This window comes from Macaca mulatta, chromosome 4 (genome assembly GCF_049350105.2).
Source record: "Macaca mulatta isolate MMU2019108-1 chromosome 4, T2T-MMU8v2.0, whole genome shotgun sequence".
NCBI lineage: Eukaryota > Metazoa > Chordata > Mammalia > Primates > Cercopithecidae > Macaca > Macaca mulatta.
Window position 1 is genome coordinate 179,943,142 of NC_133409.1, and position 12,889 is coordinate 179,956,030.

The 12,889-nt window shown below is 51.8% G+C and overlaps 1 protein-coding gene across 2 annotated transcripts in view; it reads left to right on the forward strand.

The window, feature by feature from the left end:
• SLC22A23 (solute carrier family 22 member 23) overlaps positions 1–12,889 on the forward strand; it is a 193,147-nt gene that overhangs the window by 130,950 nt on the left and 49,308 nt on the right. For both annotated transcript variants that reach the window (XM_001093713.5, XM_078001001.1), the window contains one exon: positions 4,600–4,768. In XM_001093713.5, coding sequence (XP_001093713.4) covers positions 4,600–4,768 — 169 coding nt within the window. The remainder of the gene's footprint in view (positions 1–4,599; positions 4,769–12,889) is intronic.

A 12,889-nucleotide genomic window follows, 5' to 3' on the forward strand; every position in this document is an offset into this window, starting at 1 on the left:
GGAATCTTCTTCTTCCTCAAGGAAGCCTCGGCTCTGTGTTCAGGGCTTTCAACAGATGAGATGAGACCCACCCAAATTATCTAGAAGCCCCTCCCTCAAAGTCAGCCCTCTCCCTGCAGCACCGGGGTTCGTGTTTGAGCAAATGCCTGCGACTGCAGCCGCCACCACATGACACGTCAAACCCCCACACCCCACTCCCTCAGGCCTTCCTCCTTCTTCACATGAAGTGACTACCCTGGGAAGTACAATGTTCTTTTCCTCCTGAAAATGTGTAAGAATCTCACAACTTCTGAAAAGCAAATCTCCCAGAGCTGTGGTCTCCTAACAATGTCACGTTTCTATCAGAGCCTCGGGGCAGCCTCTGTGCTCAGACTTGGTCGTGGTCCGTGTTGATTCACTGACCAAATGCCTCAGTTAAGTCTCAGCTACGTACCGTTTCATCCTCACAACCTTCAGTAATTTCTCTGCTCATCGACAAAGTGTATCTAGTTGCCAAGAGTAGCTTGTAGGCATTCTTCATTAAGGTGTTAGGGGAAAAGTAACGGTGGTATGTTTGATTGGTTGTTTCTTAGAGACAGGATCTCACCATGTCGAATGAGAGCAAAGAACAACTTGGCAATAATTATATTGTTATGCAGGTTCGGTATTCCTAATCAGAACATCTGAAATCTGAAATGCTCTAAACTCTGAAATTTTTTGAGCACCTAAATGACATCACAAGTAGAAAATTTCACACATGACCTTATGTGAGGGGTCACAGTCAAAATATTGTTTCATGCACAAAATTTTTTAAAATCTCTTATAAAATTACCTTCAGGCTATGAGTATAAGATTTATATGAAACATAAATGAATTTTGTGTTTAGACTTGGGTCCCTTGTCCAAGATATCTCATTATATATATGCAAGTATTCCAAAATCTGGAAAAATAATGCATGAGATTATAACACATAGCACTTATGTTCTAGCACTATATGCTGTTTAGTGCTCACAACACCCCATTTTGCGGACAACAAAACTGAGGCACAGAACTCCTAACTGACTAAACCAAGGTCGCGGCTTCTAAGTACCAGGAGCAAGATTTGAACTTGGGCACTCTGGCTACAGAGTCCAGGCTTGTAACCACAGCAGTGGAAGTGCTACATGCTGGCCACTTGAGATAGTTCAATGTTTGAATCTTTGCTGCATCACCCAGGACATTTTCTTGTGGCCCTTAAATGTTTTACATAATCAGGGGGACTCTTGCTGCCCATAAATGAAAATCCACTCAAAGGATTTGGGTTTGGCTCCACTGGCAAATAAATTGATTCTAGCAAGTACCGGGACACAGCTGCCATCCAGGTTCTTCCACGGGCACTGTGGATGCCTGTCCGTGAGTGATCTACTCTCCACAGTAGCCAGGCCCTGAAGGGACAGTTGGATTGGGGACATCATTCCCTGCCTTTCAAGCCCAAGGCCAGTGGCCCTGGCCAGGGAGCCGGAACCATCTTCAGAGTGTGGGAGCTGCTGCCCCAAATGCTTCTGCTTACAGAGCCCAGCAAAAACGATCTACCTGCAGTCCCCGTCCCTCCTGACGGATGCTGGGACTCGAGGCTTAAATGTCCTCATGTGTTCTTTCCTCTCCCACTTCCAAAAAAAATTTGTCATCTTCCAGAGAAAGTTGTGATTAATGGCAATCCTCAAGTGCCTGCAGTTTCTTAATCATTGCTTTCTTTTACGAAAACATCTTTATAGCCACCTTCAGAATGTCGTTAGATTCAAGCAGTTTGGAAAGATTTTCTGGAGGCAAGACAAAAAAGGTAGTTAACTGCAGATGGCCACACCTGTGTCCTTCCATCAAGCCACTGTGTTTTCCCATCGCCTCGGCAGGAATGCTAAAATACCAAGTCTGCTGGAGTGCCCTGCATTTTTCTACCTGACGAAATAAAGTCAAGGCCCTGCTAGGATTCCTAGCAAAAACAGAAGGAGTGGAGAGGTCAGAAAATTATTCCACTTCTTCAGCTCCCCCAGATGTGTCTGCCAGGCAACACATGCTTACAGTTCGGGAGAAATACAGTGAGCCAGTGCTTCTCAAGGAGTTGTCTGGGGAGCTCATTAAGATGCAGATGCTGATTCTCTGGGTCTGGGTGGAGCCTAAGAGGCTGCATTTCTAACAAGCTCACATGCCATACCAACACAGCAGGTTCACACACTACAGTTTAGGCAGCAAAGAGTTAGGGGCCACACCGACCACTTACGTATAGGAGAAGATTGAGAGAACCTTTGGAAGAAAAACTATGACCATTTAATAATTGTCATATTGACAGTCACACTAAGAGATATGCCAGCCACAGCAATTCACTTGTAGCAAGGGGAGACTGAAGCCAGACTGGCCCAGCAAGGGACCATTTTCCCTGCTCATCTGCAAACCTAGAACCTGGTCTGGGAAGTGGCCTCATGATCCCTTGTGTGACATCACATCAGTGTAGATTAGGATGTGGGGTTAGACATCCCAAAGGGGGACTCCGGTAAAAGAAGTGTAGTTGCAGATATTTTCATTGTATCATGTCACTAAATTAAAGAGAGGTATTGAAGAGAAAAACAGCAAGCAATATATATATGTCTGCTGTACCACTAAACCATTGATACGATACCATCATGCTATTTCCACATTATCTCTTTGACTTTGTTTAAAGGCTACCTGGAAGGCCAAGTGCTGAATTTCTTTATCTGATACTAGCCCATGCCGAGCTTCCAACACTGAATTTACCGTGGCTAATGTAGATTTCTGGTTTCCATAGCAGCCAATTTACTGCTTGTGCTTAATAAATGAAAACAAGACCTACAACTGTTAGTCTTTTCTTAAAAGACCTTGTTTTCTTTATTGTTTGTAAGAGCAGAAATGCCAGATCTGGACCCTGCTAAGTAGTGATCTTTTAAATGAACCTGACCTATGGTACCAAAAGGAACAGCATGGCAGCAAATGGCCAGGAATGAGCCATTTAATCTTGTTTTCCTAATTAAATGGTAGAAGCCTCTTTATAAGCAATCATCGGTGAAATCTGGTTTCTCTCTTGTTCACTGATAGCTATGATGATGATCTGTTTGCTTGTGGCTGAGCAGGAATGGAAATTCTGATGGCATTAGTATTTTTTTCCAGCAGATGAGCTGCTGTAGGAATTGGCGGGCATAGCACCCTCTCCTTGTTAGGGCTGGTGATATCCTTATAGCCAAGCATAATTCATCTGTTCTCTCTCTAGTCTGCTTCCCTTATTGCCTTCTGACCTCCTACCTCTGCTGTGGTCTCTAGACAGCCAGCAGATGAGCTGTCACAGCTGATCCATGAAGCCCACCATCCGAACAGCCTCCAACACACAGGTATAAAAGTGGTCTCTCTGAAGGGTCTGTCTTCTTCCCCCTCCTTCTTCTTCTTCTTCCCCCTCTTCCTCCTTCCTCTTGTTTTTACCTTATGTTTAAAAAAGCAAGCAAGCAAGAAACCTTTAGAGAATACTGCGTATAGCAGGAGAATAGCAAATAAACATACATGCTCTGTAGGGAAATATATATATACATATATATACACACACACACATATATATATACACACACACACATATATATACATATAAAACTCAGCTGCTTTTTCTACTAGGGCTTTCATTATGGTGATTCATGTAGGAGGTCTGTATTAGTTGTCACTTGGGTGCCACAGATTAAAGTTTTCTGATCATCTTTTTGACTCAAGGTCAAAGTAAAAAAATAGATTCTTGCAAATAAGAGGGGCCGTGGTCCCCCTCTATTCAGTGGGAATTTGTAGAAAATAGACACTGTTTTTGGTTTTGGAGCTACAAAGATGAATTAGACATGGGCCTTGCCCAGGGGAAGTTGTCCAATAGGGACAGAGAAAGGATGCGCGACTCAACCGTGTTGCAGTGGCCCACAGAACTCCCACATGGAGAAGGGGCTTTGTGGTAGGGTCATTGCTGTATGATCTGAGTCAGCTTTATTGTTGGTTTTTGTCTTGTTTAATAGACAAACTGGGACTCAACTCAGTCTCCCTCCGTCTCACAGTGTGAGTAGGTTGCCTGGAGCTCGGACTGCTCAAGGAGCCCTGGAGTGAGAAGCAGAAGAAGGGGCAGGTGGTGCCTGTGGGTGGGAGTGAGTATATGGACATGCCTGGTATCCTGTCTAGAGGTCGAGATGGCCCCTGATACTGCATCATGGACAGGAAGGAATGGCAACAGGATGGGCATGAGGGGGGAACGTGCTGGACAGCAAGCTCAGTGACGTCTGGAGAGCAGAGGAAGTGGGAACAATGGGTGATCTGTCCCATAGGCAGCACCGTTTCCTGGTTTCTGAGCTAAACTCCTCTGAATTATAGCATCCCTTTGTCGTCGACTAGCCCTGTGGCCTTGAACCACCATCTTGATTCCCTTCCCAGTTGGAGCCTCAGTGTGCCCATAAAACACTGGCACACCACATAGGGCACTTGTGGTGGGCAGCAGATGAAAACAATTTCAGTCATCAGTGGGTTGAGCAGTGCACTGGCCCAGGTGCACCCAGGACTCCTCGGGCTGTCGAGCGGGGAACTCATCTCTCTCTCATTGGTTCTGTGTTCTAGGAATAGAGCTGTGCCCCCCTGGAAAACGGTTCATGATTACGATGGTGGCGAGCTTCGTGGCCATGGCGGGCCAGTTCCTCATGCCCGGGCTAGCCGCCTTGTGCCGGGACTGGCAAGTGCTGCAGGCCCTCATCATCTGCCCCTTCCTGCTCATGCTGCTCTACTGGTCGTGAGTATCCTCTGCACAGCACGCTGGGCTGGTGCGTCTGCACGTGCTTCCTGAAGGCCCAGCCCCGGGCAGGACACAGGATCCCCACACTTCCTGCTAGTTTCAGCTTGTGGTTCTGTCTGAGAAGGTTTTCCTCTCTTTTTAAAAAATGTTATTTTTTGAACTTTCTGTCTTGGAAAAATGTTCAAATATACACAAAAGTAGACAGAAGAGTGGAATGAGTCCCCCGTGCCCTTCACCCAGCTCCAAAAATCTGCAAATCCACTGGCCAGTCTGGCTTTAGAACTACTTGCTACCCACCCCACAGGGTTATTCTGACATGAATTTTTATGAATGGATTTGCAGGGAGGTGGGGGTCTTGTGTTAGGAGGGGGAAATTTGGAGATATTAAAGGAGTGATTTAGAAAAGCCTCCGTATCTCTTCTAGGTGAGGGGTGGGCAACCTTCAGCCTGTGGGTCACATTGGGCCCACTGTCTGTTTTTGTAACTAAAGTTTTATTGGAACACAGCCATGCTCATGTGTTTACGTAGGTATTACCTATGGTCTTCTGGCTATACGCAGAGTTGAGTGGATGCAGCAGGATGGTATTATATAAAGCTGAAAATATTTACTATCTGGTCCTTTACAAAAAATAGCTTGCCCACCCCTGCTCAGTATCAGTCCAATATGCCTTTTTGAACTATGGGTAACCTTAAGTCTTTTGAGTTGCTGGCTTCCGGGCAGGGGGCAGGGGGGAAGGCACTAAACACACTGGTAAAGGGGGTTTGACCTGGGCAACTGGGTTTTTTAAAGAACTCTCCAGGGAATTAATGTTGAGTCAAGACTGAAAACCATTGCTCCATGGATAGAGCAATGTTTACCCTGAAAATGATTGTTTTCCCCTTTTGTAAATGCTGTTTCTCTTCCTTTCCCAGACTTCCTTCCCATCCCCCTCCATGCTGATACTCTCACCTTACCTATAAGTAGATTATGGATGTGACCCTGTGTTGCTACTGTTTAGTCAACAATGAAAACCAAATTTCTGGCCATGCAGTCAGTCTTATCCTTGCTTTAAGGGTTCAGGGGAGCTGAGCTTCCTTTGCTCAGGTGCCTGGGAGGGAAGAAAGCACCTATCTTTTGGCTTAGTGGTACTGCCTCCCCGCCCCTGCCCTGGTAGTAGATGCCCCGCGAGGGTGCGTGTGTGGGTAGTAGATGCCCCGCGAGGGTGCGGGTGTGGGTAGTAGATGCCCCGCGAGGGTGCGTGTGTGGGTAGTAGATGCCCCGCGAGGGTGCGTGTGTGGGTAGTAGATGCCCCGCGAGGGTGCGGGGGTGGGTAGTAGATGCCCCGCGAGGGTGCGTGTGTGGGTAGTAGATGCCCCGCGAGGGTGCGTGTGTGGGTAGTAGATGCCCCGCGAGGGTGCGGGGGTGGGTAGTAGATGCCCCGCGAGGGTGCGGGGGTGGGTAGTAGATGCCCCGCGAGGGTGCGTGTGTGGGTAGTAGATGCCCGCGAGGGTGCGTGTGTGGGTAGTAGATGCCCCGCGAGGGTGCGGGGGTGGATAGTAGATGCCCCGCAAGGGTGCGGGTGTGGGTAGTAGAGTCACCGCGAGGGTGCGGGTGTGGGTAGTCCGCGTACCGCGAGGGTGCGGGTGTGGGTAGTAGATGCCCCGCGAGGGTGCGGGTGTGGGTAGTAGAGTCACCGCGAGGGTGCGGGTGTGGGTAGTAGATGCCCCGCGAGGGTGCGGGTGTGGGTAGTAGAGTCCCCGCGAGGGTGCGTGTGTAGGTAGTAGATGCCCCGCGAGGGTGCAGGTGCGGGTAGTAGATGCACCGCGAGGGTGCGGGGGTGGGTAGTAGATGCCCCGCGAGGGTGCGGGTGTGGGTAGTAGAGTCCCCGCGAGGGTGCGGGTGTGGGTAGTAGATGCCCCGCGAGGGTGCGGGTGTGGGTAGTAGATGCCCCGCGAGGGTGCGGGTGTGGGTAGTAGATGCCCCGCGAGGGTGCGGGTGTGGGTAGTAGATGCCCCGCGAGGGTGCGGGGGTGGATAGTAGATGCCCCGCAAGGGTGCGGGTGTGGGTAGTAGAGTCACCGCGAGGGTGCGGGTGTGGGTAGTCCGCGTACCGCGAGGGTGCGGGTGTGGGTAGTAGATGCCCCGCGAGGGTGCGGGTGTGGGTAGTAGATGCCCCGCGAGGGTGCGGGTGTGGGTAGTAGAGTCCCCGCGAGGGTGCGGGTGTGGGTAGTCCGCGTACCGCGAGGGTGCGGGTGTGGGTAGTAGATGCCCCGCGAGGGTGCGGGTGTGGGTAGTAGATGCCCCGCGAGGGTGCGGGGGTGGGTAGTAGATGCCCCGCGAGGGTGCGGGGGTGGGTAGTAGATGCACCGCGAGGGTGCGGGTGTGGGTAGTAGAGTCCCCGCGAGGGTGCGGGTGTGGGTAGTAGATGCCCCGCGAGGGTGCAGGTGTGGGTAGTAGAGTCCCCGCGAGGGTGCGGGTGTGGGTAGTAGAGTCCCCGCGAGGGTGCGGGTGTGGGTAGTCCGCGTACCGCGAGGGTGCGGGTGTGGGTAGTAGATGCCCCGCGAGGGTGCGGGGGTGGGTAGTAGATGCCCCGCGAGGGTGCGGGTGTGGGTAGTAGATGCCCCGCGAGGGTGCAGGTGTGGGTAGTAGATGCCCCGCGAGGGTGCGGGTGTGGGTAGTAGAGTCCCCGCGAGGGTGCGGGTGTGGGTAGTAGAGTCCCCGCGAGGGTGCGGGTGTGGGTAGTAGATGCCCCGCGAGGGTGCGGGTGTGGGTAGTAGAGTCCCCGCGAGGGTGCGGGTGTGGGTAGTAGAGTCCCCGCGAGGGTGCGGGTGTGGGTAGTAGATGCCCCGCGAGGGTGCGGGTGTGGGTAGTAGAGTCCCCGCGAGGGTGCGGGTGTGGGTAGTAGAGTCCCCGCGAGGGTGCGGGTGTGGGTAGTAGATGCCCCGCGAGGGTGCGGGTGTGGGTAGTAGAGTCCCCGCGAGGGTGCGGGTGTGGGTAGTCCGCGTACCGCGAGGGTGCGGGGGTGGGTAGTCCGCGTACCGCGAGGGTGCGGGTGTGGGTAGTCCGCGTACCGCGAGGGTGCGGGCGTGGTTTCCCAAGAGCCTGGTTCTTGCCGACTGTGTCATGAGGACCTGGGCAGCAGCAGGGGCCAGCAATAGCAGATGGAAAAAGGCCACCTGCCGGAGACGCCATTCAGCAGGCACCGCTGCCAGAACTGAGCTCCTCTGCTGGGGCTACCTCCAGCTCTTGTCCCAGAGTGGGATGTTCAGACCCCTCCCACAGCACAGCGTGTTCCGGGACAGCCCTCCTGCCCCAGCAGGGCCTTAAGGAGCAGAGAGTGAGCGGTAGTTTCTCTGGAGAAGGATGGAGTGGGCAGCTTTTTTCCTTTTATCTCCTAAGGAAGCCTTTCTGCTCCCCCCTTGTGGCAGCCTTTGCTGGGCGTAGCTGTTCCGGATCGAGGGTGCTGATTTGTCTAACAAATGCTTCTCTGTGCTTCCCACTGTACCAGTACAGATGGCAAGCACTTTGCAATAGTAAATGGTTCCACCCTCATATCTCAGCAGCCCATCCTATAGAGGACAGAACTGCAGTCCCCTGACCCCCACTGGCTCCTGTCAGAGCCTGGACCTGAAGCGGCCGACTCTTGCCACACCTGGTTCTGTCTTCCCCTGCCTGGCCCCTGTTCCTTGTTTGCTCTTTGGAGATACGGTGCTCCAAAGCACCACGTCGGCTGCTGGGCACCCTGGTGCACGCAATAAATACTTGCTCGTTAAAGGAAAACAAGCAACTCTCAATATTTTGCCACCAAAAGCTGGTCATACGGGCTGGTGCCACAGCTCACCCCCTCTACCCGGCAGGCCCCTGTCTTCCGTCAGCTTCCATCCTGCGTCCCCCCCCCTGCAGATTCTCTCTGCCCCTTCCTCTGCTGCTGGCCTGCACCAGTGTTCTCTCCTAGACTAGGAGAGCAGGGCACAGCCTCTTGGCGACTCATACTCCTGAGAGCAGAGGTCAGACAGGGTTGTTTCCCTCACCCCAGGCTCTGCTCCCACCTGTCACAGGCAGGAGGACACCTGACGAGGGAGAAGTGGCAGAGGAGGTCTTTCCAGAGCAGCCGCAGTTATGCAGTTATGCAGGTATGCAGTTATGCGGTTGTGCAGTTGTGTGGTTATGCAGTTACAGGTATGCAGTGATGCAGGTATGCAGTTATGCAGGTATGCAGGCTGACCCATGTGAGAAGGGCTGGGTTTTTGTTTTTTTTCATTTTAGAAACATACTGAGGTTTAGTGGTAGGCAAGGTAAGGCATTCATTTATTTAAATATACTCTAAAACCTCAGAAAAATTCTTTGAAATACACAGTTTTAAAAACAAATTATATAGCTTTTGAAAAGACATCCAGGGGACTTGCAGAAGTAAACATGTGTGCATGCGTGTGCGTGTATGTGCATGTGTGTGCATGAGGACGGTGGTCCTGAGGTGTTCTGCCTCCTGCTCACAGCTCCAACTCTGCAGTCTGGGTAGAGCTGGCCCAGCGACTGGCTGTACTGCCTCCAGCCTGCTTCAAACCTCTCTGAGCCCGCATTTTCTCATGTCTGTAAAAAGCGGGTCATAATAGTTATTTCGTGGGGTTATTTTGAAGACTGAAATAACGCACGGAAAAGATATGCATGGAGGGGCAGTCTGAAGGGAGGCTCGGACACGGAGCCTGGACCTCTGCTACTTAATAGCTGTGTGACCCTGAGCAAGTCACTTAGTCTCTCTGTGCCTCAGTTTCACCAGCTGTGAGTCATCATGGTCAATAATGGGGTTGGAAGGAATCAGTGAATTAACGTATGAGACATTTAGAACGGTGCCTGTCACTTAGTGCCATATGTATGTTAACTGCCATGATAATCATAATTATTTTCATATTTATATTACTATTAAGGTGGTTAGTACATGTCTGCTCTATGAGTACTCATAAATATTAAATATTAGTCACTACTATTATTATTACTGCATCCTCTTAATAGATATAGAAGTCTGGGTGTAATGGGAGCAGGTTAAAAAATTGGTGGTGAGAAATGTAAACCACCTTTGCTTACCAGCCTTGAAAGGCTCCACTAGAATTATTAAAGCCAATAATTGCCTACCCTTTTTTATCATCTTCCTCCCATCTGCTGCAGTGGGCTCTGTTGTTTGACAGGATGTGAAGTGGCCCGCTGGGGAGAGGGGGTGAGCTGTAGCACCAGCCAGCATGACCAGCTGTTAGTAGCAAAATATTAAAGGTTGCTTGCTTTCCTTTAATGAACAAGTATTTATTGCATGCACCAGGGTGTCCAGCAGCGTGCTTGGTGCTTTGGAGTGCTAGATCTCTGATAATGTATGGGGGAGCACGTACATTAGCAAGGACTAGAAACCAAGCTGCACGAGGCACCGTCCCCAAGGGGTGGCTTCTTGGGGTAGGGGTAGTAAAGACAAACGTATGGGGACGGGCCAGAAGGGATCTTCTGGTTGAGCTGGTAGACTGAACAGACAGGGACCCCGCCACACACACACACATAAATGCTGGATAAAATACAGCATTTTTTAGAAGTACAAGGCTGAGCTCTAGTGCAAGAAAGGGAAGTTCCCGGGGTCAAACCCAGGAGGGAGTCCCGGCAGGAGCAGACACAGAGGCAGCTCCCGGGGCGTCTGAACCAGAGAGAAGTGTGAGGAGCCTGGCTTTCAACACCTGCGCGGGGGCTAGAGCTGAGCTCCCAGGCCTCTGATGCAGTTAGAACTGAGCTCCTTCAGTCAAGCCAGGAGTCAAAACCGTCAATGGCCACAGGACTGGGAGATCTTTGCCTGCCACAGGGACTCAGCCCAGAGCTGGCCGACTGCCTTGGACCGTGAGCAGAAAAAGATTCACCCCGAAGAAATTGGAGCCTTGAAGTCTGCACCACTCAGGGCTGTGTGTTCCAAGTTCCAGCTGCTCCCTGAGGCTGAGATATCAGTGTAAGAACCAGTGAAGCGCATTGGACCCCTCAGGGTCCAAAACACAGCCTCCCACAGAGGCGTTCAGGACTCAGAGGAAGAAAATTCTCGTTAAAGAAGAGCTCACAGGCAAAGGTCACAGATCCACGGGGAATCCGCTAAGAGGGCCCAAACCTATAGACTGGGGAGTGTGCATCTCAGGAACTGTGGAAAATAGAGGAATCCGAAAGGGCAGTGAAGGGAACTGGTATTTGTTAAGCAGCCACACTGCCTCATGCCGATGCCATCGCCAGTGCCAGGTATTCTAGATACATCTCCAGAGCAAGCCTCTGATCACCTGAAAAGCACATTGCGTGGCAGAGGCGGGCGGGAGCCTGAAGAACCCAGACACACGTGAGGAACATGCTTTTAAATAGTGCTACGTACCAAGTAGGATGGTCAGGAGAGACCCCTCTGAGGGGCTGATGTTCGTGCTGAAGCCTGAATGTTTGCAAAGAGGGAGTCAAACAAACTTCTGGGTGGAAAAGTGTTCTAGGCAAAGGGGAACAGACAAGGCAAAAGCTGGCTTCCGCTCGGCTTCTCCTGGATCCGAGAGAGGAAGTCCAGCGTGGTTGGAGCATGGTGGACAAGAGGGCACAGAAGGTGACTTGGAAAGGCAGGTGGGGTCAGGCCCTATGGGGTCTGAGGAGCACGGGCTTATTCTACAAAGACATAAAGACGCACTGGAGGGTCTTGAGCAGGGGACTCCTGTGCCCCAGATTGTGCTCTGTGAGGACCCATCTGTCTGCTTTGTGGAGAAGGTGTGGAGCCGGGCGAGGGCCAGGACAGAGGCAGCACACACACTGGCCTGTGTGACATCCCGGTGCCTGCACTGGGGAAGGCTGAGTGTCACCTGCAGAGGGCTGATTCGAGACATGCTTTGAGAGTGGCCCGGGTGAGACTTGCTGATGGATCTGAGGTGACTCTTAAAGGTGAGAGAGGAGGCAGTGATGGCAACTGGGTCCGTTTCCTGAGATGGGGAGGCCAGAGCTTTAAGAAACATGGAAGCCCAAGCCCTGTCCTGCCATCCTCCTATGGAGGGTGACAAGATGAGGTGACCAGGAGACTTGACTGAGGCCGAGCCCGTGTTAAGATGTGAGTTTGTTATGATCCAGGTATAGTGAGGTCAGCAGGCCAGGACACAATTGCCATTGGAAGATCATTTGTTACTCTCAGTTCCCAGGAGGAGGGGGTAGGTGGGGCCACACAGGGCCCCCTGGGAAGCACCAGGGTGGGTCAGGAGGCAGACCGGGAGGCGAAAACGTGGGCAAGAGCCTTTATTGTGGTTTCTGCAGGAGGAGCAGGTGGGGCAGGCTGTGCAGGTTGAGTTTTGGTAGTTTGATCATTTCTGCAGCTCGTGGGCATAGGGCCGCCCCTAGGTGTCTGGAAGCTGGCCCCGGAGTGACTGAGGCAGGCGGATGGTGGCCCACGTGTGAGAGCCCAACACCGGAAATGGTTGGGGAATTGGCTCTGGATGGGTTGGTTTGTGTGTGAAAAGTACACTTGCAGGTGAATCTTTTACTCTGTCTAGGAATTAGCGAACCCTGGGAGGAGCAGCCTCTCTAGAACCAGCAAGGCTCCAGATGTGAAAACATTAGGAAATACAGAAAATACAAAGGCTTGGTTAATATGCGGCAGCTGCAGAGTTCCAGAGTTCTGGAATGAAGTGACCGCAAGGGTGGAGACGCTGGCCAGGAAGAGGTGGCAGCGGCAGCAGCAGCATGATGTACCCAGAGACTGGGCAGGGACTTGGCGGGGGTGCAGTGAGCACAGGAGTCGTCTCTGGTGACGCGGGGAAGATGGGACGCGTGAGTGATTTATGCCCCAGCAAGTGGAGCCAAGATAGGTGAGCGATGGCATTGCACGAGCTGCCTGGGGATGTTTATAATATGTTGAGCCTTCTGGGCCGTGGCAGGACTGGCTGGGCTTTAGGTGAAGAAAGAGCTGCAGCAGCTGGTGGCCAGAGAACGGGAGGGTCCGCGCACTTGGTACTCTCGTGTGCTTTGCAGAGTCAACCTTGAGCACTCGGTTGAGAAGGAGGAGCAGCAGAAGAGAGAGCACTTGTGAGTGTTTTTCACCCGAAAGTAAACCCTGTCAAAGTGCTAGGTCATTCCACTGATGGACGCAGATGCCTGAAGAGAAATGCA